The 27,151-nt window shown below is 31.6% G+C and overlaps 2 protein-coding genes across 2 annotated transcripts; one reads left to right on the top strand and one right to left on the bottom strand.

The window, feature by feature from the left end:
* The first annotated feature begins 12,157 nt into the window (after positions 1–12,157).
* On the top strand, positions 12,158–16,757 carry LOC111883753 (peroxisomal fatty acid beta-oxidation multifunctional protein AIM1). Its single transcript, XM_023880073.3, has 18 exons — positions 12,158–12,335; positions 12,605–12,676; positions 12,873–12,935; positions 13,015–13,071; positions 13,161–13,228; positions 13,317–13,398; positions 13,510–13,565; positions 13,890–14,192; positions 14,325–14,411; positions 14,498–14,672; positions 14,749–14,870; positions 14,958–15,121; positions 15,199–15,453; positions 15,538–15,659; positions 15,728–15,849; positions 15,915–16,063; positions 16,153–16,291; positions 16,365–16,757. Exons 1-18 carry the CDS (start codon positions 12,242–12,244, stop codon positions 16,401–16,403), a joined length of 2,169 nt encoding a protein of 722 aa, XP_023735841.1. The 5' UTR covers positions 12,158–12,241; the 3' UTR covers positions 16,404–16,757.
* A 401-nt stretch (positions 16,758–17,158) lies between these two features.
* On the bottom strand, positions 17,159–22,101 carry LOC111883754 (protein tesmin/TSO1-like CXC 5). The gene is made up of 8 exons (XM_023880074.2): positions 21,413–22,101; positions 20,561–20,668; positions 19,754–19,931; positions 19,075–19,422; positions 18,643–18,746; positions 18,185–18,279; positions 17,635–18,015; positions 17,159–17,521 (listed from the first exon to the last, which is right to left on the bottom strand). Exons 1-8 carry the CDS (start codon positions 21,715–21,717, stop codon positions 17,313–17,315), a joined length of 1,728 nt encoding a protein of 575 aa, XP_023735842.1. The 5' UTR covers positions 21,718–22,101; the 3' UTR covers positions 17,159–17,312.
* Positions 22,102–27,151: the final 5,050 nt, after the last annotated feature.

Raw genomic sequence — 27,151 nt, 5'->3', positions numbered from 1 at the left:
GGTCAAGTCTAGTAATCGAGCAAATATTATGATCAAATACTGCTCTCTAACACAGATAAGCAACTAACTTATCACATATATTAGGATATGGTCAATCTCTAGCTCTAGAAATTTAATGGTCATAAACAACTAGGTAAACCAATTTCATGCAATTAACTATAGTTTAACTACACAAAAATAAAGATAGAAACTTTAACAAGCTAGGTTTAGATTTATCAAACAATATTTAAAGCAAAAACCAACTTCATCAATCCACAAAACAAGAAATCAACATATAGTATTCAGGAGTTCATCTAATCTAAACGAAAGAAAAGGTATTAGCCCATAATCACAGCTGATGAACACATAAACAAAAGGTAAACTAAACTAAACATCATTAAACTAAGCAAACTGAATGTCTAGATGCAAATCTTTGCTCCAATCGACTTCCTAACTTCAAAATCAACCCCAAAGGGTTCTTAGAAGGGTATTAGCCCATAATCACAGCTGATGAACACATAAACAAAAGGTAAACTAAACTAAACATCATTAAACTAAGCAAACCGAATGTGTAGATGCAAATCCTTGCTCCAATCGACTTCCTAGCTTCAAAATCGACCCCAAAGGGTTCTTAGAAGGGTTTTTGTCGCAATAATTTTATAGAAAGTCACCTCCAAGTCCCCCAATTCGACATAATGTTCGGATATATATACTTGCCTAAAATTTGGCCACCACGACATGGTAAAGGCACCACGTCGTGGTCCTCGTGTTTATCCTGTATTCCTCAAGCCAGCGTTAAGAATCGTGAAGATTCCATTCACAACGTCATGGTTATCGAGAATCAGCATTTTCTCAAAACATAAAAGTTTTCCGAAATTGTGTCTAGTTTTCAGATCATTTTGAATCACGTCAATCGGAGTTATGATTCACGAGATATGTCCAAAATACTAACGAGGGTTCAAGCTGTCCAGCAACATCCTTCTTGTGTCTTCTTCTTGCCTAAGCTCTACATTCCAGCTTCCAGATTCCATATTGCTTCTGAGAATGTATTTTACACTTTATAACAGATATTAAACATAATAAGTACCTTTTGTTCTATAATAATCATAAATATAGCTAATAATATTAAGATATGATGTAAAATATATATGTAGATATGCATATATCAGCAACCACAACCTTATCCCTCTACATCTCCAGCCGCCGACATCACCAATGTCGCTGATTTGAACCACCAAGAGACCACTGCTGCTCCTGCTGCTGACAAAGACAAGGGTTTAGAAAACCCTAAATGACATAAGCATCTAGCCTTAGACCGAGTGGCACGTGTTTGGGTTGGAAACCCTAACTAGGGTTTAGAAAACCCTAATGTCAAGAAAACCCTAGTTTTGGAGTTTTGTCGGCACCTGCATTGAACTGTTAATTAAACTTTAAGTTGTACTCAATAATGCCCGACGATTAACTTAATGCAGTATTGGACATAATGAATTAAGTCCTTAAGTGTAGAACACTAACCCTATTTATGATTTAATGTAGGAAACCCTAGAATCAGGAAGCCCTATTTTGGATAATGATCAGGGCACATATTTGGGCTATTGCTTGGATTATTATTATACCCAACAATGACTAGGTTAAACCTTAATAAGTCCTACCCTTAGGTGGCTAATTCCTTAATGGGTTAAGTGTCCTTACTTAACCCTAATCGTCATTTTAAGTGAAACTTAACCCTAATCGTCATTTCATGTGAAGTACTCACTATTACAAGTGACTATGACCTGTGATCGGGGATTGACTCAAGTATCTTTTTGTAGGTGACTGGAAGTGAGTTGAACTTGGTAGAGTTCCTTGTTGCTACTATGGTGACTTATGCGCATGTCAAGGTGAGTTTCACCTCACTGTACCCATGGGTCGACGACACCAATGTCGGCCTACTAGTTTTGTTTATCTATTAGTAAGGGGATGCCTAGGGACTGTACGTAGTCATGTAGGATAGACTGATGACTTGTTCCTTGTTTGGTTGTGGCTCTAGAGTAGGATCACCTGTACAGGTGTCTATTTCACCTCTGGTTACTTATGGTTACGCATTTCATGGAGTTTAGCTAGTAGTGGGATTGTATGCTATGAGAGGACTAGTAGGCGGTAGTGAGCTGTATGATTGATGTTTGCCTGGATTATGTGCCTACTTGACCCTTGATTGTTTACATGTCGACATGTAGTGTTTGGTTGGGTTGAGGCGGTCTTGCTTTGTGCTGAATGCCAAGGTGCTTGGTGTGGACCGACTGTAAGTCATAGGCACGAGGGTTCAGGATGAGCGGTTAGGTTGAGGTGGTAAGGTCAACAAACCCGGTATAGATGGACATTCCAGTCCAATGATTGATTGGGTTCATTGCTCGTTTATTTGTTTGGTTATGTGTGGTATTTTGGGGAAACTCACTAAGACTATGTTTATCCAGTTGTTTATTGTTTCAGGTATCATCAGTGTCTAAGGGAAGACGAATGCAGGACTGTACACACTCATCAGTAGCATTGAGGATTATGCGTTTTATATGATACTCTGATTTTAATAAATATACTTTCGAATAAACAGTTTTCTTAATAATGTATTTTTAAATTTGGAAGTTTTACCTTAATAAAAATGAAAAAATTTGGGTTGTGAAAAATAGGACGTTACACTTTATTTGAGATTCTAAAAAGATAAAGATATTGAGTTCAACCTGAGCCACACATTTATGATATGTCATTCTATATGGTTTATGATTTGCTTATTTTAATATATATTAAACATGTAAATCTAAACACATGAAATTTATCGTTATTTTGTTCTATTCTATGTGGTTTATGACTTATTCATTTTAAAATATATTAAGCACACAATAATAAGATACTTACATGTGACATTTATATTATTATCAATATGTTTTATTTTCACTGTAATAAATTTATAGATATTATTAAATGGGTTGTTGATGTTGGTTATATTGACATGTCGAACATATGATTACGTTTTATGTTGGAGTTTTGTAATGAAAAATATTCTTATTGTTAGATAATATGCATTGTGACGATTGTGTTATAATTAGTTTCATAATAAGCTTATATCTAAAATTCATAGGTTCATATATAATATAAATTTTTTTTACCATATTATTTTAATCTTGCGTAACTCACGTATATACGGCTAGTAACTTATAATAAAGGTCATTCAAGTTATAGTGGTTCAAGATAAATCATCTATCTTGAATTATATTATTTTGAAACTCCAACTCTTCAACTTTCTACTAATTAAACACACTATTAATTTATTTAATACTTAAACTCGTAACTTTCAACCAATTCATTTTGTACTCCCATATCCTTTCTAATGCCTTTTTAGTAATGATTGTTAATTGATTTATTAATATGACATTAGTATATATATATATATATATATATATATATATATATATATATATATATATATATATATATACTAATAAAAGAGTAGTCATTTTGTCAAGTGTCATAATATTAGAACTCCTAATTAATATGATGTCACTTGTCATTCTATTAATTCTCCATTTTAAATTCATTAAACCTCCAAATTAATGTAATGTTATTTGTCAATCTATTTATTTATTATTTTAAATTTTAAATTTTATATTATTGTTTTCATTAGTTCACAAATAAAAATAGTCTAATATATATATGATAAATTAATTACACATATTTATTTGAATCAATAATTATAATTTTATATAACTAATAAAAAAAATCTCTTAATTAATAATGTATTTAAAATTTTATATAAAATAATTGATTAATAATTTTGAATTTTTTACTATGAATATTTAATTAATTTTGTAACCGTGGTTTCCACGGGTTATAAACTAGTTTTTTAATATGAAACTCCTAAAATTCTTCAATTTATCTCCTCATTATAAGCCTAAAAGTCTTTTATACTAATTAGTACTTGGATAATTGAAAAGTTTTGCCTTTAAGAACAAAACATTCATGTTTTGTTACTCACGTTTTTTCTCTTCCATTCTTGTTTTCGTTATCTAAATCCATACATATGACTTATGGGGATGTTAACCATTTTCTATTCTTCACTCTCATAAATATTAAGATAAATTATATCACTTTCATAAATATTAAGATAAATTATAAATATTCGGCCATTGGCCATTGAATCTTCAGTGCTAAGTATTTCTAGAGGATTAATTCGTATCATTTTGGATCTACTTCAAAGCATGTTTTGACTAGGCACATTAGTATTATTATTTTTGATATGTGAACAAGATTATGTCAAGAGTTTTGTGAAACATAAGCCAAGTGGGTTAGCAAACAAGCAATTTTATAAAATACAAGTGTGTCATTTGAATTTGGATTGATTATGGGAATATGAGTTCATGTTGATAAGAAAGCAATAAACAAGAGATTGAAAACATTTTTTTGTCTCTAAAAAAAAATTAAAATATGGAAGGCACATGATGTTGATTTAAATTCACTTGCTATAGTTATTTTATTAATTTTCTTATTATTATCATCGATATTAACAATAAATAACTAAACTGGTATAGAATGTTCAAGTTAATAGCTAATCAAAATAAAGCAAAACATTAATAGTATTTAAATTCACTTGTTATTGGTCCAGATGTACCCCAAATTGTTGGTTATGGAAGTATTGTTCATAGCGGGCTCGGGCTCGACAACTATCCTTAGTTATTAGGAGTTTGGATGTTGGGGCGGTGTCGATAGTTTTTCAAGCGTAACTTTAGATCAACGTAGAATCCAATTTTAGGCATGTCAGGGTCGGTATTTTGATTGATTCGACTCGGGTTTTGACAACTAATCAGGATAATTTTGGAGGTTGGTCGGATCTGTTCAGTTTCAATCAAGGTGTGGGATCTTGTATCAGTCATTCGTAGGGATGTTTCTGTTAATGGTTGAGGTTCGTCATATTGTTAGATCTATTGGTACTTCACCCTTTGGGTAAGGTTGTGAGGAAGAAGGAATGCAGTAGATCTAGGGCTGGTTATGGGTTCCCTTGAGGGTGTGTATTGTGGTGAGTTCATTAGGTATTTCCATGAGGAGTGTATATGGGCTGAGTATGATAGTATGAGAATACTTAGCTCGGGTTATTGGCTTGGTTCTTATTGGTTTTATAGCTCTTGAATTAGAACAGGAGTGCAACCACCTATCTCATTTTGTGATCATGTTTTCATCTAATTTTGCATTGGTAGCATCTTATACCGTGAAAGGAATTGTGTGCTATAGAAGGGTATGGCTCATGTCGTTTTTGGATAGTGTTAAGAGGGATGTTGATTGGGTTTCTATAAGTCGGTGGGTTGATGGTTTTGTATCTTTAGGCCCTGAGGTGCTTGTCGTGAGTCTTCAGGTTTGTGATGGAATGACGACAAGATCGGCATAGTACTGTGATCTTATCGTTATAATGGTTAGAAGGTGTCACGATGTATCGTGAACCAGTAGTTGTATGATTCATATGGTGGGACCCGTTAGTCATTTTATTGAGACTCTTAGGTCTCGGATCGTTAGTCTTTGGCATGGTTGAGTGTTAGTGCATTTTCGGGAGTTGGGAGACTCACTGAGCATCTGGTGTAAATCATGTGGATAGTTAAAGTTTGTTTTGGTTGATACATTAGTTGTGCATCGGAAGTCGCTTGATGAATGCTTACAATTTTGGACCCCCTTTTCTTGTAGGTTGTTTATTCGGAGTTTGGTTACCAATGTTAGGCATTGGTTCTAAAATCTCGAGTCAAGAAGTTCGTTGTAGATGTCTTGAGTGATTGTCAGGTGGATGCACACCTGAGTTGATGAGGGATTTGGATGCAAAATGAGATTCTTAGTTTGACCATCATTTTGCTCATGGGAGCAGCGAGTTGGTGATGACTTGTCAGGAAGTCAAGTGTGTATTTAAGGTTTTTGGGCGCAACTTACAGATTTGGGATTGGTTGAAATTCTCGATCGGTATGTTTTGAGTATTTCATCTGCATGATTTGGTGGTGTTCCTAATCAGGGACTAAGGGTTGGTACAACGACGTATGATCATCAGTATTAGAGTATGGTTTCTAGAGTTTAGACCAATGGGTTCTCAGTTTTGGGGGTTTATTGATGGAGTTAGTTGTAGTTCCGGTTTTTGAGAAGTTTCCCGGTTTGAGTGGTTTTCACTGGGATTTGGGCCTTACAGTTAGGGAGAGGAAGATAGTGGTTGCGGTTTAGTATTTTCAAGTTATTGGGTTGTTTGTTGACAGTTGTGGGTCTTTGAGTGATCTCTCGACTTCTCTGTATAGATGCCTTGATTTCGAAATGGTTAGAGGAAGCTTATGGAAGACATTGGTGTTGCTTTCAAAGATTCTAACCAAGACGGATTTCGAGGACGAAATCCAGTTTAAGTGTGGGAGATTTGTAACATCTTGTTTTGAGAAGTTTCTTATTTTGGGATTATGGGCAATAAATGGATCGAGTAAAGTCTGTGTGCTTCAATGGAATAGGGTTTAGACCATATTGGATGTTGATAATATTGGTTATATGATATAATCCCTTGGGTTGTCTTTTGGAGCCAAGGCTTAAAATGGGAAAACTTACATGTTAGGCTTCTTGCATGGATTATGGTTTTTAGTTTGACATGTGTTAGGCCAAAAATAACTAGATAGAAGTGTGGTCTCGTTGATACCCTTTTGTGGATATAAAGATTGTTGAAAACCTAGTTCAAACAAAGAAGTTATGGTAGTTTGAAGTTGATGTGGATTTAGATGAAAATTCATGGCCACAGTGTGGGGTTTAGAGCCCACGACATGGCGATCAGTTAGACCCAAGCATATTATTTTTAGGGTTTTCAACGTATTTAAGCTTAATGTTCTGCATTTTTGGGCATTTTATCAGCCTCCATCATCTCTAAAACCCCTTGGAAGAAACCTTAGCCTCCACCTTGATTTGAACTTCTCCTCTCTCATCCCTCCTCTTTTGGATGATTTTTATGTTATTTTGATGAACTTTAAAGATCAAGAAGGTTCCTATGGGTGCAAGGATAGTTGTTTTAAGCTTAAATCCATCAAATGCACTACATTTATAGACTATTGTAAGTATAAAGTTCCAATCTTGCTATCTAGTTCTTTAGATCTTGTCATTTGGGGGTTTTGACACTTTTGGTCCATTTTGTGAGTGATCTTGGAGTTGAGTGGACTCCACCATCTTATGATTGGTTTGTTATGTTTCTTGGACCCCATGGACTAGGAAAGTTATGATCTTTTGCCTTCCCTTTTGTCCATGCAAGTTATCTTGGTACTTTATGTTATTTTGGTGTATTAAAGTTTAGATCTTGAATAATTAGGGCATTATTATGGATAAAGTTGGAAATTTTATCCCTCTAGATATATTGTATATGGAAGTGAAAGACTTCGATTTAATGGATTAAGTTGGGAAAGATGCATTTTGGGTCCCTTTGAGACTTAAAGTCTAGATCTTGGTGATTTGGACCTTTATAATGGACGAAGTTAGAAACTTTATCCATTAAGACATTGGAAGGAATCAGATCTGAGCTTTGAAGCTCTTAAAATCAAAAGAAAATGAATTAAGCTCGTTTGAGTTGTTCAGACCAGTCCTTACGGCGTGGCCTTAATTGGCTGCCATGACGTGGCGAATAGGGAATCAGTGACTGTTTTGGCATTTAAAGCCCACAACGTGGCCAAGGAAGGCAACGACATAGAGGGTTGTTGTTGGAAATTTTTACCTTAGCTTTGCTCGTTAACTTTTTGATAGGTTTGACTTTTGGTCAAACTTCGGTAGAATTGACTATTTGTCTAAGGGTTGGCTTCGTTTTGGATTTAGGAAGCTCAGGTTGGTTGTTCTGATGCTGAGGTACCTGTTGGGATTCTGTTGAGTAGATCATGTGAGTCTCTTCATTATACTTTTGGGTCGAAGGCACCAATGTCGACCCATTGGATTATGTTTGTAGGGTGATAGTTGTCTTTGTGACACTTGTTGATATACATGTATGTGCGTGTTGTCTTTGTGACTCATGCTTATATGCATGTATGCTTATGTATATGGGGTGAAATAGACCCAGGGTTTGTTACGAACCCGACACAGCTACATGCTATTATATGGAGTCATTTTGGACTCAGGGTTGTTACGAACCCAACATAGCTACATGTTATAAGGAGTCATTATGGACTTCGGATTGATACGGACCTGACACAACTACGTTCTATTATATATATATATATATATATATATATATATATATATATATATATATATATATATATATATATATATATATATATATATATATATATATATATATATATATATATATATTAGGGTCATGGGAAAACATAAATATTTTGCAAAAATGCGAAAACATATTTTATCTTTTAAAAATCAAACACATGTACTATAAAAATTAAATTTATTAGCAAGATAATAGGTTTACATGGAAGGGTATTATGGTAATATAGATTTAAATGTGGATTTAACAATTGTTCTCTTTTTGTCACATCGTTAACCATTTTTAATTTCAAATTTTCATAGTAAAAAAGTCAAAAAAACATGTTTTTCTAATATGAACAATTTATCATGTATCATCGATTATTATCAAGTAGTTCAAAATTTGGATGGATTATAATCAAAAATATAAGGTTGAGGTGACATGATCTTATAGGTTTTCTTTATTTTCTCGTTTTCGCAAATTATTTGCATTTTCGCATGAGCCCACCCTATATATATATATATATATATATATATATATATATATATATATATATATATATATATATATAATGAATTTTTTGAAAAGAAAATTTTGAAAATAAGGTTGTTTAGATTCCAAACTTTATTTTAAAAGATTACAAGTTTAAAAAAGATACTAATATTGAACAATTATGATTCAAAATATTTATGATTTAAAAAAGTTATGATTAAATATGTTTAATATTCTTAATTTGTTATGATCTAAAAATATTTTGATCCAAATATTTTATTATCCTTATTTATTATATTTTTTTGATTCAAAATTAAATGACTAAAAAAATATAATAATCTAAATATTGTTCTGAACGAAAGTTTTATTTAATTGAATATATTATGATCCAAAATCATATAATTAAAAAATATATTATCCAAAATAATATTATTATTCAAAATGATATCATCTAAAGTTCAAAATGATATGATCGAAATTTTTATGATCCAAAATGATATATTACAAAAATAGTATGATGCTTAATATATTTATGATTTGAAATTTTATAATTGTTAAACATAAAAACTGGAACCGATATTTAGTTCAAAAAATCAGAAAGTACAAAATAAATCAAAAAATAAAAACATAACAGAAAAACATAAGAAGCTTCGAATATGTTGCTCTACAAATTATTTAAAAACATTTTTTAAACAATAAAATAAAACAAAAAATATGTAAAACAAAAAACTATAAAAACTGAAAAACGGAGTATATGTTGCTCTAAATTTTATTTAAAAAAATAAAAGAAAAGAAAAGAAAAAAACCGGTTGGACATCATGATTATTTCTAAATAATTAAGTTATTTTTTAATAAATAACAATGCATTTTGTAAGTATAGTAGAACATTTATAATTTAATACTCAATAAATTAATAACTTTGATAAAATTAATAATTTGTCCGGTTCCAACTTAAGAACGGTACAAAATTAGACCCTAATCGATAAAATAGTAAAATAATAATTTTTTGAAATCCAAATGTAAATATATTGGTCCTAGCGAAACTATAAATTAATAATTACTAAAATATTTCAAAATACTAGAACTGTTTTGTAAAAAATGAATCTATAGTCACTTATTTTTTTATGAACTTCAAATCCATATTGAGTTCATCTATAGATCTCGACAAAACTACAAAATGGGTATTTTGGTTTTTCATTTTATGTGGTTAAGGTCTAAACCTTTGAAAACTTGTAGATTTGATCCCTTCTTCGTTAACTTTAAAAGTTTGGCAGTTAACTTTTTAAAAATAGCTATTTTACCCTTAGGGACAATTTCTACAACCAAACTACAATGACCATTTCTAAATATCTTCTTTTTATTTTTATTGAATTATTACATATTAATAAATAAATGTTATTTTTAATATATACTATTTATATATTAATAAATATTGTTGTAATAGATTATTAAATTTTTTAAATTAGTTTTTGTTAATTTCTTTGTTATCGGATATTTTATTTGGATTATTATATATGAACAAAATATTAAATTTAATATATAATATTTATATATTAATAAATATTATTATATTGGATTATAAATTTATTTTAGTTAATTTTATTTGTTGGAATAATTCTTTTTTATTGGATTATTATATATTAATAAATATTATTTTAATTTTGGGTAAATGGCACAAAAAACACTTTTTTACACAGAAATTCGATTTTGACACCGTGTGTTTTTTGTGTCAATTTTGACACTCTGTTTTTCAATTTGTTACAATTCTGACCACTTGACCTATTAACCAGGTTACATGCTGATGTGGCATGATGACATGTCAGTTTTGATGACATGACATGCTGACGTGTCAAAATTGATCTTTTTTCCACAAAAACCACTAAGTTTTCACTTTTTTTCGATTGTGACACTAAGTTTAATTTTTATTTCAATTTTGACACTATGTTTTTTTTGTTCCAATCGAACATCATTTATCAAATTTTGTTCAATTTTGTCTATTTTCCATTTGAAACCGCATAATTATATTTTTTTTATTACATTTTAAACCGTATAAACATATTTTTTTCATTTAAAAACCACATTTTTATTTAAATATAAGGTGTTTTTTTCTTACATTCAAAGCATTAGTTATATCATGAGAATCAAAATAACCATAAGCTTGTAATAAGATGTAAAAATTTGATGGGTTGCAAACTTGATATCCGAGTTTTGATCGACTACACGCCTCCAAACACATTTTAAAGTTTCATATTTAATATAAAATACAATTTTTATATAACTAATAAATATTTATACATAAAAATATGGTTGAGTGTAAAAAATAATTGTATTTATACAAAACTATGGTTTTTAAATGAAAAAAAAAAACATATTTATACGGTTTAAATGTATTAAAAAAATATTTATACGGTTTCAAATAGAAAATTGTCAACATTGAACAAAATTGGAAAAAATGATGTTCGATTTGGAACAAAAAAACATAGTGTCAAAGTTGAAAGAAAAAATTAACTTAGTGTCAAAATCGAAAAAAAAAATGAAAACTTAGTGTTTTTTGTGAGAAAAAAATTCAATTTTGACACGTCAGCATATCATGTCGGCATGCCACGTCATCATGTCATGTCAGCATGTAACCTGGTTAACCAGTCAAATGGTCAGAATTGTAACAAATTGGAAAACACAGTGTCAAAATTAACACAAAAAAAAACACGGTGTCAAAATCGAATTTCTGTGTACAAAAAGTGTTTTTTGTGTCATTTACCCTTTAATTTATACGTAGTAATATTTATATCATAATAAATAGTACATTATCATATTATTAATTACTTTTAGTTAATTTTTTTTAATTCCTTTTTTTGGATTAATTCTTTTTTATTGGAATACTACTTTTAATTTATTATTTTTTATATAATAAATATTATTGATTATGTTATTAATTTATTTTTAATGTATAATATTAATTCTTTTTAAGTTTATTATTTCCGCCACAAAGTTGTCGGAATACGCAAAAACGTTGCCTGCTCATCAACGAAAATCATCGGGATCACTGCCAAAAACCTTTATCGAAGGTCCGACGTAAACCCTATTAATTTTTTCCACCCAACATCTCTGGTAGCCACCTACGACAACCTATTCATAATCCGTTGGAATCCTTCATATCTCACACAATGCGCAACAAATTCCTATAAGGTGGTGATCGGGTGATGGTAGCGGTGTTATCACAGGTGACTACCATCAGCATTGGATGAAAATGTTGTTGGGTTTCTGTCCAACATTGAGTTTATCTTTAAAAAAAAATTGTGAAAAATTATTGCCCCTTGCAACGCTTCTTTACGAATATAAATCAAACTCATTAAATTAATAATTCGTTAATTTATCGAAATAATAATATGTTACCAACCTTATTAATTTACAAAGGTTAAAAGCAAATATCTACGAAATTTTCCCATTCACTAAGTCACTGCATTCTTCCATTATAAATTGCTGTTAGAGTTTTGAGTTTTGATCGTAGTCTTCTCCTCCATTGACTTCCCTTTGACCCACTGCTCGAGGAATCGAACAAAGATGGCAGAGCTTGAAGTGAAAATGGTGGTGGGTTCTGATGGTGTTGCTGTGATCACCATCTCCAATCCACCTGTCAATGCCTTTGCCGTCTCAAGTGAGCTTTAATTCAATACCGTTTCTTTCGTTTTTCTTTTACCCCCATTCAAATCACGAGCAAAATGATCAGTTTATTGTTATCTTTGTGGGTTTAATCTTTCTTATTTCATCACTGCTCTTTAACTAACTCCCATTAAAACTATTGATTCTTTGTTTGTTTGTGAGTTGTATGTTCTTTGATGCCTTTGGTAAACTGGGGTTTTGTTAGTTTTGTCTTTCCACCTTACATGTGATGTCAATGATTAATTGTTTGCTGCGTTTGTGTAGTTATTGCTTGGTTGAAGGAGAAAATTGAACAAGCTATGAGCAGAGATGATGTAAAAGCTATCGTTTTGACTGGTAATTCGTTGAACAAGCCTCCTCTTTTATTAAATTCGACTGTTGTTTTGATGTAGTTTTCTATGATTTGGAATGCCTACAAACTGTTTGATGTTTTGCTTTAACGAGATTACAATTCAATAGTAGAAGTCGAAAATTGATATGATATCTTCTTCTTATCTTTTCATGTATGTCTGGTTTTTCTTATATTATATAGGCAAGAATAGGAAGTTTTCTGGTGGATTTGACATCAATGTGTTCAGAAAAGTTCAACAAACTGGTACACCTTCATTATTTGTATTCTATTTGCAAAATTCAAACATGTTTTTTTGAAAATCAAGCATTGTTTGGACTTGCAGGAAAGTTATCTCTTCTACCTGATTTATCCGTTGACCTTGTGGTCAACAGAATAGAAGGTCTTATCATACAACTCCTCATTCATAAATGTTATCAAAGATCCGTTTTTTTTTTTTTTTTATTAACTTATGTTCTTCTGTAAACTTAGATGCAAAGAAACCTATAGTTGTTGCCATTGAAGGACTTGCACTTGGGGCAGGGTTAGAAGTTGCCATGGTTTGTGATTTTGGGAATCAAATAATTTTTTTTTTTATATTTAAATTTAAGTCCTTTAAAATCATTTTCATCTTGTTGTTTTGAACAGGGATGCCATGCACGAATTGCAACTCCAAATGCCCAACTTGGTTTACCCGAATTGTCTCTAGGAATTATCCCAGGGGCTGGAGGTATAATGTTTAGTAATTTGTCTACTTTTAAAACTTTTTTTCATTTAAGTTTAATAAATATGATTTTATTTAATAATTGTTCTTAATATAAAAAACAAAATACTTTTTAAGGTACCCAACGACTTCCTAGACTTTTGGGGTTGCCAAAGGCACTTGATATGATGTTGGTGAGTTCCTCTCCCTTGCAACAAGTGTAAACATGGAAAACTCGTATTATTATTTATGTTTCTAAATAGAAGGGTAAAATTGTCATTTACTCATATTCAGACAGTTTATTTCGTCCAAAAAGAAACAACCCCAGACACTATCCAGACATACATCATTACCCACTCAATCACTTTATCCATATAAAGACTCTTTTACTTAATCTAGAAAGAACAACTTAATAGAAAAAGTCCCCTTAAGTCCTACCTATTTACAAATTCACCCTTGTCTATTCTTTCAAGTGTGTCATCATTTTTCTCAAATATCTTTTAAACATCATTTTGCAGACATCTAAACCAATAGTCTCTCAAGAAGGGCATAAGCTAGGGCTCATTGATGCTATTGTGTCACCTCAAGAGTTGCTTAAAGTCTCAAGGCAATGGGCATTAGACATTGCAAACAACCATAAACCGTGGGCCCGCTCCCTTCACCTTGTAGACAAAATCGGTTCCTTATCTGAAGCACATAAGATACTTACAATTGCAAGAGAAAAAGCCAAAATAACATGGCCTAATATGCCTCAACACATAGCATGTATTGATGTAATTATGGAAGGCATTCTTCATGGAGGATATCATGGTGTTTTAAAGGTATAAGTATGACAATTTTTGTTCTCAAAATAATCATTTCAGCAATGTTAATAACATTAGTGTTGTTCCAAAAGATTCTTTTTATCTTGTCATTATTAATATTTCTCAAATATACAAAATTTTATCCCTCAGGAGGCTAAAGTCTTCAACAAGCTTGTTGTTTCAGACACATCAAAAGGTCTTGTTCATGTGTTCTTTGCACAACGTGCAACATCAAAGGTAACATACTTGATATAAACTAATACCAACATTTTTAATCTTCTGAATATTTTCTACATTTTCAACTTAGTTTTAATCACTTACAGGTGCCTAATGTTACTGATATTGGGCTCAAGCCAAGATCTTTAAAGAAAGTTGCTATCATTGGTGGAGGTTTAATGGGTTCTGGAATAGCTACAGCTTTTATTATTAATAATATTTATGTTATTCTCAAAGAAGTCAACTCTGAGTTTCTTCTAAAAGGGATAAAAATGATAGAAGGTACTCATTTTCTCAAATGAACTTTTATTTTATAAATATTGCGATTCAAAAACTTAATGGTGTTGTTTCCTTTTAGCAAATGTCCGAGGTTTGGTTGCAAAGAAAAAGTTGACTCAGTCAAAAGCTGACAAAGCTTTGTTGATGATTAAAGGGGTAATGGACTACTCAGATTTAAAGGATGTGGATATGGTGATAGAGGTATGTTCTTTTTCTATATATAAAGATTACTATAAAATATAAAGATTGTTGTGTTTAATTGTTTGATTTTGTTACTTTGAATGGCAGGCAGTTATTGAAAATGTTGAATTAAAGAAAAAACTATTTAATGAAATTGAGAAAATATGTCCACCTCATTGCATTTTAGCAACCAACACATCTACCATTGACCTCAATTTAATTGGTCAAACACTTACATGTCAAGATCGAATTGTGGGTGCACATTTCTTCAGGTATGTTTTTTATACATTTTCCTATGAAAATTTATAAAAAAAATTGTTATAACTTATATTTATCTTAATGATAACAGTCCTGCACATGTAATGCCACTACTGGAGATTATTCAAACAGAAAAGACTTCTCCCCAAGTGATTCTTGATCTTATGACAATTTCAAAAATTATAAAAAAAGTTCCTGTTGTTGTTTCAAATTGTACTGGTTTTGCTGTTAATCGAACCTTTTTTCCATACAAACAAAGTGCACACATCTTGCTTCTTTTAGGAGTAGATTTATTTAGAATCGACAGATTGATCAAGAATTTTGGGCTTCCAATGGGGCCATTCCAGTAAGTTTCTGTTTCTTAATCATAAATTCAAATAGTTTAGAAAAGGGCAAAACGGTAATTTTCCAAACATGTGATTGTTTCTAGGCTTGAAGACTTGACAGGATATGATTTAGCAGTTGCTGTAGCTAAAGAATTCGCCACTGCTTTTCCTGATCGAGCTTTCATCTCTCCTGTAGTTGACCTTCTTATCAAAAATGGGCGAAATGGTAATTTACTAGTTTTCATTTTCGTGTTGTCTTTCAATCATGTGTTTAAATGACATGGCTTTTTTCAGGGAAAAACAATGGAAAAGGGTATTATGTGTATGAAAAAGGTAGCAAACCAAAACCTGATAATATGGTGTTACCGGTTATAGAAGAGTCAAGAAGGGTAGCCAATCTTATGCCACAAGGAAAGGTAACCATTTGTACCCTTGGGACATACCAAGGGCAATTTTGTCATTTTGTGTTTTATCTGTGTAGACTGTAGCCATGACTGATGAAGAAATAGTAGAGATGGTGTTGTTTCCAGTGGTGAATGAAGCATGTCGTGTTTTAGAGGAAAAAATTGTTGTGAAAGCATCCGATCTTGACATTGCATCTGTTCTTGGGATGAGTTTTCCTTCATATCGGTATGTTTATAATTGAAAAATAGTTGCAAGAATAAACGATTTTAGATAAAAATGTATTTTGCATTTACATTTTCACAATGTATTTGCAGTGGTGGCATTGTTTTTTGGGCAGATGTTGTTGGGAGTAACCACATATATACAAGTCTGAAAAAATGGTCTGAAAAATATGGCAACTTTTATAAACCATCAAGATTCTTGGAAGAAAGAGCCATGAATGGTGTCCCATTGGTGAGTTTACTTTTTTATCCTCAATCTTTTTTACTTAATGGGACATAAGCTTATATATGAGTGTTTTTTGCAGAGTGCACCTATAAATACGGGTTCTAGAGCACGTATGTAAGCAAGGGTATACAACCATATGTTCATGGATTGAGTTATATGAAGCTAAGTATGGTATGAAAGTGGTCTTTTTTTTTTCAAAACCTTAATAAGAAATCGGTTGTTTGTTGGTATCGATTTTGTTGAAGATTGATACGGAGGCAGAGATGGAAAGTTGGGTTATGTGGAGTATATTAATTTTGAATAAGGGTTAAATAGGTTTAGATAATAAAGGCTGTGTTTAGTGTATTTTGAGGCAACAAGAATAAAAACCATCTTTATGTCTTTTGGATAAATGTTTAATAAATGTTTGGGAAAATCAATACACATACATGAGGAAATGGAAAGAAAAATGAACGATGGTATTTGCAATTTATATTGTCTTTAAGGCACAATCATCGACCTCATATATATTTTTTTGTTTTGTTACTTCAGCTTTACACTAACTTTATCAAATAAAAACTTATTAACTTAAACCTTCTCTGAATCATTGACCATTTTGAAAAGCTATTTCTCTAATTAAGTAATAATCTATATACACACGAATGTCAATTTTTTTGATAAAATATTGCACGCCAAAAACTAAAAATAGTATTTAATATCAAACATTAAAAAATAGTATTTAAAGTTTAACTATAATTAGGATGTAAAATGAAATATTGTTGATGAAATAGGGGTTAGGTGTAAATTTCACCATTTTGACCTTTGACAAAATGCCCAATAGCCAAACAAGAATTGAACTCGAAATCTAAATGATAAAAACAAGAAAGCACAAAATACTCAAAACTCTAAAAGACTAAAATAAATCAATAAAAGCAACCTGGTTATTTCAACAATGACACACAAAGCATAATTAGCTGTTGCATCTAATAAAAATGAATGGCCTAATAATAATAATAATAATAATACAAAAATGCGACAAGCATCCTTCTTATTGCATATCTTTTTCATGTTTTAGTTTCAAATCTCCATTTTCAAGATGAAATGGGGGTTTCATATTATTTTGGTTATCATTATGTGTTGGCCTTGAGAAACCATTAATGGAAGGATTCCAATGAGCATTTGTTGTTGAGCTTTCAACTGCTTCCATTTGACTTTGACCTCCATAATCACTTCTTGCCAATGAAGAACATTGCGTTTCTGCAATGTCAAAACAAAGTTACAATTATAATCAAAACACACAACGAAAAACTCTCTCATCGTCAAAGGGTAGAGTAAAATTACTTATATACCCTTGAAAGGAAGAAACTTGCCTTTTAGTTCACCTAAAGTGATGAGTTTATTAAGACAATCTCTAAAGGTTGTCAACACTGTCTTTTCTTGCTCAACATAAGTTTGTGTAATGATTTGTCCATTTGGCAATCGACCATGATTTTTTTGATTGTTATTATTATTATTATCCGCATGATCATGATCCAGAAATCCATCAGAATCAGAATTCATGAACACTGAATCATGTTCATCACACATCAAGGCTAGGGTTCCTGGAGACATTGGCCTCTCACTTGAAGATTCATCAGCCATGGCTTTCTGAGCATCACCTTCCTTTGGGCTTTGTTGTAGATCCGTTATTGATGATGTTAGGGAGCTTTCTCTGTTAATGTTTCTTGTCTTTTCCTTTGCATTTGTCTCATCTGAGTATAACAAATTGCAACATACTTTTTTTTGTTATTAAATTATAATCATACTTTTCATTCTTTATGTTACAACAATCTACTATGAAAAGTCTACCTAATTATAGCAATGTTACAACAATTTATTCAAATATTTTTGTATTATCTGATTCTAATTCTTGAAATATACCTGAAAGCACCCGAGCAGCTTCACTTGCATACACCACCAATACAGCACATAGCTCCTTCATATCATCTGAACGGATAAGATCTGCTAATAGAGACCTTCAACCAAGATGAACTAATTAGCTTTCCAAAAAAAATATATAAATATTAAATAATCCATTTGGGTTATAGATTTTATAAGATATAGACAAAAAAAGATTTAAAAGGGTCAAAAGTCGCTATGCATACAACCTCCTAAATCGATTTATTCAAAAAGTAATAGAGTTTTGTAATTATACTTAGCACATTGTGGTCTATAAAAGGGGTTAAATGCAACAAGATACTTCCCTTGTTTCACTAATTCATGCAAATATACTTTCTTTAACCATTCAATGTAACAAAGTTACAATTTTTACCATATAATGTAACAAAAGTTACTTGTTTCCATTATCTTATGCAACATTGGTGAAAGAAAGTACACACCTGTATGTATATTTGGAAGGGCCCACAGGTGCATTGTTAGCTACACGAGCACCAGGAACAGAAGGACATGAAGATGAAGGAGTGGAATCTTTGACATGATTCGTCTGCTTGCATATCAATAAATAAAAAAAGTCAAATATAGCAAATAATATGAACCCAAAGTCAACTATTTTCAACCATCTATAAGACCATATTCGTCAGAATAGGACAGAACAGAACAGAACAGGTTGTACTGCATTTGGCTTGCATTGTCTGGCATGCATTGAACAAGATATCAATGAAACAAAGGGGACTTGCTCCCAAACTCTCGTCTTTGCAAAAGACATAAATACCCTCATCATCATCAAAAGTCAAAAGTCAAAACTACCTCTAGAAAGATTCTTGATTTCCATGTAACAAACACCACCTAAAACAAGAATATCATTAAATTACCTCATGAAAGTGTGCAACCCTATGAAACACTGAATCTTTTGCTGCATGTCCACCATATAAAACTTCCGGCCCCTTTCTTTTCCGGGACACTGGCGGTGAACCGTAACCGGAGGTCCCGATAGCTCCGGTGATGGCGGCATTTGCCGCCTGTTGAAGATAGACCATGTTATTAACAGAGTCACCATGAAAAAGAGCTTGTCTTTCTTCACTTCCTTCAAAATTCTTGCAATCCATACATCTACAGTTCTCAGAGCAAAGAATGTTTGCTTGAAAGCACTCACAGTATTTCTTCAAGCATCCTGATTTCTTGCAATTGCATCCTTTGTTATGTTTTCCTCCCGCCTCTTCCTGCATAAATTTGTGATTGATAGATACTATATTATCAGAACAAACATTTTACTACAAATGTATAAACTCAAAACTTGAAGGACCAAATTGTACGCTTGAAAACTTAACAACTAGATGATGTAAAGTGAAAGTAAAACACCAAATTTGGTGTTATGGTATTCCTTTACACCATTTTGAGGAAAAAGTGAAACAATCAGCAATGGTAATGCAGTTTCACTTCATTTCTACTTCAGACATTAGACTATAAAAACAGTTACTAACTAACTAAAACTATAACAACTTTTGAAAAATGTATTAAAAAGAAAAAACAATGGAATTGAAGATGACTCACCCTCCTATTACGGTTTCCATGAGGACTACTTGCAATTTTAGGTCTAAATGCATCTGGATTTCTTTCCAAAGTGGTTTCAACAGCATCTCTTCTTGCAGGCTCATTTTCAACATTGTTATGACAGTTGACACAGTTGCACCCATCACAATATATTCCCATTGCAAAGCATTCACAATATCTGCACACCAAAATTTAGTTTTTTAGAATATAAAAGATTAAATGTTCATTTAGTCTCATTCAGCCTAGAAAAGAAACAGACCTTATGAATAATACCACACTCTATCCAAACAGATATCAAATATCATCACCCATTCAGCCACTTTACTCATATAGAACTTAATAGGAAAAAAGATACAACCCCTTAGTCAATTATATGAGTGCTTTTACTTTTTACTCAATGTGGAAAGAAGTAAAGAACGACTTGATAGAGAAAATCAGTCAATCATCCATTAAGTCCTAACTTGTTGCAAATTTGGACTTGTTTTTTTCCCCTTCCATTTCCCCAAATGTGTTGTCATTTCCTCTTATATTTTGTACATATATATACATACAACACTTAAAAGGAAAAAGAAAAGAAACACAACTATAATTCAAGAACAGAACAGATGTGAAACAATTAAAATTTATATACACACACGTGTGGAAAAGCTATATAAGCAAAAATGGAAAATCATTACACGAGAAGCTTTCTCATAGATGATGCATTAAATATATATAAAGTAAAAACATGATTCAGCTCTGTTTTTTACATTACAATATTACATAAGTTTTTAAAAAATGATAGTTGAATTGAAGAATGATACTTACAATTTCAAGCACCTTGAGTGCTTACAATTGCACTGTTTTGGCTTCTTTGGAGTACCATCTTTTCCTTCAGCATTTTGTCTTGCTCGAGCCTTTGGAGATTCTGGTTTTCTGGCATAAAGAAATATATAGTTTTCCACCATTAATAAATGAACTTTCAACTTTCAACACAATCAAAAAAGATTATTATATCTTAAATCAAAAGAAGCACTACCAAATATTATTTCCTTATACCATGTTTTACTATAGTTGATTATCTAAGTCTAATCATTTGATATCATATTATCATATAATCAGATTCAAAACACACGCATCCAATGTATACCTTATTGTATCCATTACTTCTTTATCAATCACTCAAACTCAACACAATCATAAGTGATTAACTGATCCCACATTTTCTATTACAGATGATTATTTGATTCTAAATATTGATCATCACGTTATCAGATTGTGAATGCACATCGAAATTTCTGTCATGTATTTAATGATACATGATTTAAATATTAATCTGGTCTGTTTATAACAAGAAATCAAACAAAAGGTACAAGGCAAAAACAGAATCTCCATATAACTGTTTTCCAACGAAGGATGGATTTCTGTTTTCATGTGATTGAATAGACATGGTATCACAAGAAACCAAACAAAAAGGGATTAAAGAGGCTTCAAAATCCAGATTCAGATTATTAATATGTGATATCTAACTAAAACATGGAGCATTAACAAAGTTGGAATTGTGAAGTTCTGCAGATGTCTGATTTTGATTAATACAAAAAAACCCATCAATGTTACGAAATCAAACACAAATAAGTGGAATTTAATAATTTATAATCTAGCATATTGAAGAACACTCACAAAGGCCTTAAAGGTTGTTGTTGTTGCAGCAGCGACTGTTTTGGTTGTGGTGGCGGCGGCGGTGGCGCTGGGTGTTGAACATGCACCACAACCGGCCGTTGAGGGTGCTCCGGCAAAACCACTTGAGTCCTTGCCAACGACGCGGCCGGCGGTACACTACTGCCGATGCTGTTAAAATCCAGCTGCCGTGCGAGCTTTTTTGCAGCCGGGATATCCATCGGTGTTGCCGTCGATACCTCCGCCGCGTCCGATTGATTCGTTTTCGGAGGGAAATTTGAATCCCCCCCGCCTTCACCCTTCTCCATTATTATCTCTCCAATTTGAGATTTCACTTTCTTTATCAAGAACCTTTACAGAACTATGAAAATATACAAAAATTCACCAAATTCCCCAAATTCAAACAAAAATCAACAACCATTCGATTAAAAAACGGAAACCCAGAAACAATACGATGACAAAATCAATAAACTTATCGCTCCCACTCCAACAGCTCAGATTCGCAACTAAATCATCATCAAAAGATTAACCCCAAATAAGCACCACATACCACGAATAAAATCGGTTAAACCCAGCAACTCTACGATGGAAAACAGCAATCTTTAGATGTGATTGAGACGAGAAAGATTGGGGAGAGAGAAATACAGGAGCGAAAAATATAGACTTGCTTTCTTTGCTTTGTTCCTCCCTCTCTTGAGCTTTTGAAATTCAATTTTTTTAAATAATCGACGGTATATCAAGTCTTGGTATTTTGATCGTATGGTTAAGATTGAAAGTTGTATCCGACGGCTGTAATTAATAACAGAACCTACAAGTGATTTGGACCGTTTGATCGAAAAGATGCTAATGGAAATATTTCTCTTTCTTGCTAGGCTTGGTCCACGGGAAAGAAACTTATAAACAATAATTAAATGAAATTTGTATAAAAAAAACTCAACCAAATGATAATAAATACTGTAATACCTAATTTAATTACTATAATATTATTGGTGTAGATGTTATTAAAGATCAATGGAATCTACCTTGTTAATAATCAGAATCTAGTCAAATAACTACATTGATATAGTTTTTATGGTTAACTACTTAAAAATAATTTATATATTTGATTTTCTCACATAAAACTTAAACTTTGTTTTACTAAAAAAATAAAAAAAAGGTTAAATTTTTTATCCTTTTAACAGGTTTATCCGTTTATGGTAAACTTCCGGTTTATATTTTAATTTTTTCAAAAAAAAATCCATAATTTTTTAATTGTATTAAAAATATATATATTTGGTTTTAATATACTATTAAACTTAAACTTTGTTTTTTAGAAAAAAAAAAAAAAAAAAAACATTTACTTCTTTTTATTTTTTATTTGATTTTTTATATTTTTATTCTCAGTCAAATTTCTCTATTAACCATGTGCGTTGGTTCGTTCCCAATCCATTTCGAGGTAGTTTTGTGGAAATTGAAATATGTTTTTTTTTTTACTTCGGCCATTTATAACAGAATGACTTAAAAGACATATGATGTTTAATTAGATCTCACAAGATACAAGTTGACCTTGCGGCTCTCGAGTAATCTACATGTGAAATTTTATTTATTGAGTTTAGTACTCGTATAAAAATCTAAAATATATAAATAATTGATATCCTCCTTAATAAATGAATGTTGTTTGTCATATATCAATCTCTTATGAGGTTTTGACACTTGTCATTTTATGGTATTTTTAAAATAAATATTATCCACTTGTCAATTTTTAGTTTTTTCAATTTTTAAAATTAAAATCATACATTTATATATGTAAAAATCATATATTTATATATGTAAAGTATTAAATATCATATATATATATATATATATATATATATATATATATATATGATATTAAATTGCAATAAATATATTTCTTCCTTATTCTAAAGTTATACATTAAAAATTATTTTCTATTTACACTTTAATGTTTAATTTTTTTAAATCAACCCGTGTAATACACGGGTTTTACGCCTAGTCTATTATAATAAATAAAGATATTTTTTGTCACATGTCACATTGTTATTCATTTTGCCAAATGTAATTTATATAGTTATTTAAATTAATTTTTATTCAACATGTCATTTTATGATTTTTCTATTTTATTAAATTTCATATAATATTTAAATCCTCCTTAATAAATGAAGGTTTTTTGTTACATGTCAATCTCTCATGAGTTTTGACACTTGTCATTTTGTGGTATTTTTGAAATAAATATTATCCATTTATCAATTTTTTGTTTGTTTTAATTTTTAAAATTAAAGTCATATATACTTATATATGTAAAGTATTAAATATCATATATATGATATTAAATTGCAATAAATATGTTTCTTCCTTATTTTAAAGTTGTACATTAAAAATTATTTTCTATTTACACTTTGATGTTTAATTTTTTTAAATCAACCCGTGTAATACACGAGTTTCACACCTAGTTTTGTAATATTAGAGAAAACTTAGATCCAAAGCATTATGGTTGTATGTGCACCATATGAATGTTAGAGTATATAAAACTCATCACTCACTTCATGGTCTTTACCTGGAATGTCATGGGCTCCTCCCAAGGTCTGATATACAAGTGTCATGGGCTCCTCCCATGGTCTTTACATGGAATGACATGGTCTCCCCCAAGGTCTGATATCCAAGTGTCATGGGTTCTCTCCATGGTATTTACCTGGATTTTTGTGGGCTCCCCCATGGTCTTTCATGCAAGTATCACAGAGACAACTAGCATTCCACATAACAAGTAATGATGATTCGTGGAATTTGTTCTTTTGAATATTTATTCGACTGATATATTTTTCCTTTTCCTTCAAGCCAATGATCAACGTTCTTTCTTGAAGTCATTCCTTTTTCCCAAGAAGTCCTCATTGTTTCTTTCTTTGTGTAATTAGGAAATTTTGGTTTTTGTGGAACAAAATCAACTTTGGGTTTTGTGACATAAGAGTAAGCATAGGATGTATTAACTTTTGATTTAAAACTTTGACGTTGAATAACTTTTTGATTTGATTTAGATCTTTTTGAAAAATCTCTTGTTTTGTTAGTTTCAGAAACTTTCGAAAACTTTGTTTGCTTATTTATTTCAGACCTTGTTTGGTTAGATCGAGATGATTTTTGAGATTTTGAAAAAGAAGCATTTTTAGCTTTGAAAACATTTTTAGTGGATTCTGATTCAGACATCTTTTGAGACTCAATACTTTGCCAAAATATTTTATTTCTTGCTTGTCTCTTTGAAATGTTGTTTTCCTTTAAAAATTTGTCAATTTGATCTTTAAATTCCTTAGAGTTTAATTTGACAACTTTTTCTTTTTCGTTTTCAACATTTTTCATTTTGTCTTTTCAACTTTTGATTTTTCAATCCATTGTTTTTGTGGTTTTTGTCGTTGAAAAATATACGAATTCTTTGTTAAGGTGTTTTCAACTGTGTTTTGATTTGCGAAAAAACCTTCCTCAGTTGTTTTTGAATTGTCTTCCTCAACCATCTTCTTTAACTCTGGTTTGATATTTTCAACATTTCCTTTAGTTACAAAAACTTGATTTGGAAAAATGACATCATCTGTGCATTTGAAATTTGGAAAAACCACCGTATTTGTTTCAAGATAATGTGGACCTTTTTCATTCATCACTTCTTCGAATTTTTGTGTATCACCATACACTTGGTCAACAACTATTTGTGGAATTTCTTCTTTCTTTGAGGATGCCTTTTCTTTCGAAACTTTCTCAACTTCTTCATCATCACTATCATCAGTTTGATAATTTTTGAGATCCACGAAATTCATTTCACCAACTTTCGAAGTTGAGGTTATATCAGTTTCATTCTCAACTATCAAATCCTTAACTTTTTCTTTCTCTTTAGAATTCGAAGCAACATTAACAATAGTCAACTGAGAGCAATCAACATCTTCAAGCTCACTAATTTCACTAATATTATCAGAGTTATCTTCAATATCAGCAAAATTGGATTGAGAATCAGATGTTGAATTCTCAGTCTTTTTCAAACTGTGAATTTGTTCAGATTTAGTCAAAGTATCATTTACAATGTTAACTAAATCATTCGAATCAAGACATTCATCAACTTTGACAATTCCATATCTATATTTGTCATTCGGAACTTTGTCAAAATCAGTTATCTCATTTTCACAATCATACGAAATATTATCTACCTTAGCTCTTTCATAAGCTAAAAATGGCAACAATTTTCTATGTTGTTCTTTACTAATTTCACACGAATGATGAAGTTCAGTTATTTTTCCATATAATCTCTTAGCAGCATTACAGTAGATGTTTCTTTGTTCTAATAATAGTTTATTATCACTAGATAAATTGTCCATATCTACCATGATATTCGTTATTCGGAGTTCTAGACAATCTATCATAGTGATTTTCGAATCTAACTTCTTCTGAGTCTCAAGCAACTGCATTGACAGCTTCTTAGCCTCATTGCTAGCAGATACCACAATCGAATCAAAATATGTAACAGTTTCATCAAAAGATACTAATTCAGAATTATAAGCATGTACTCGAATATTAAAAGATTCAAGAATGTTTCGTACCTTTGTTGTCATTGGTGATTTGTCAGCAGCCTTTGATACGAAGCATCTTCCACGCACTTCGTATGCATCCTCCTCTGATTCCTCCTCCATCTTTGCAAACATGGCTCCATGGGTTGGATTGCGCATCTCCTCATCATCTGATCCAGATGACCATATTTGATACGTACCATCTTCCTCCTCATCAGTGCCCTTTGCAACCAGGGACAAATTCTTGGCTTTCATACGAACTTCCTCCAACTTCTCAGTATAGTATGCCTCATCCTTCACCTTCATCTTTCTCTCATCTTTCTTCCGAAGCATACAGTCATTTGCAAGGTGATTCGCACCATTGCAATAATGACAGTCAATTCCAACATCTCCCTTTAGCTTCTTTTCAATCTTTCCCTCAAAAGGCTTCAAATCTATCTTCTCTTCCTTCTTCTTCTTTTCCCCAGCATTTTTACTCAGAAAGTTCCCTTTTATCTCAGACGATTTTGCCTTTGGATTGAAAGGTTTTTTAAAGAACTTCATCTTCATCCGAAGCATCCTTCTCAGCATCTTTCTCAGAAATCTTTGACATCAAAGCTAGTGGACCTCCCAACATAGCCTTCGATTCTTCAGCTATTTCATTCACTTCGTCTTCATGAGTTTTAAGCTGGTTATACAAGTCATTCAATGTAGATGTGTCAAAGCTCTGTTGGTTCTTCACCATCATACTTACACTACTCCATTCCTTTCGAAGTCCCATGACAAATATCAGATTGAATTCCATTGTTGGTCTAGTGATCCCATATTGATTGCATCGATATATCAACTCATTCAGACGATCATAATAAAGTTCAATTTATTCCCTATCTTTCTATCTGAAGTCTTTCAGCTCCACTAAACACTGCTTGACAGAATTAACTCTCATCTTCTCGCTTCCCTGAAATTTTTCCTTAAGATTGTTCCAGATTTCTTTTGTTGTTGTACAACTTCTCACATAGTTATACACAATAGGAGGTAAAGCTCCTCTCAGCTCTCTTACACACCTTTTCTCCAGCTTTTTCAGTCGATCAGATTGATTTTCAACTTCAGAATTACCAGAGGAAGAACCAATTGGTTGAACATTTGTTGGTGGATTCAGATCGCCAGTGATGCATTTCCAGAGTTCTTCATCCAAACCGTTGAGATAATCCTACATACGATCTACCCA

Source organism: Lactuca sativa, chromosome 7, assembly GCF_002870075.4.
Source record: "Lactuca sativa cultivar Salinas chromosome 7, Lsat_Salinas_v11, whole genome shotgun sequence".
NCBI classification, from domain to species: domain Eukaryota; kingdom Viridiplantae; phylum Streptophyta; class Magnoliopsida; order Asterales; family Asteraceae; genus Lactuca; species Lactuca sativa.
This window is presented reverse-complemented; position numbering and strand designations above follow the sequence as displayed.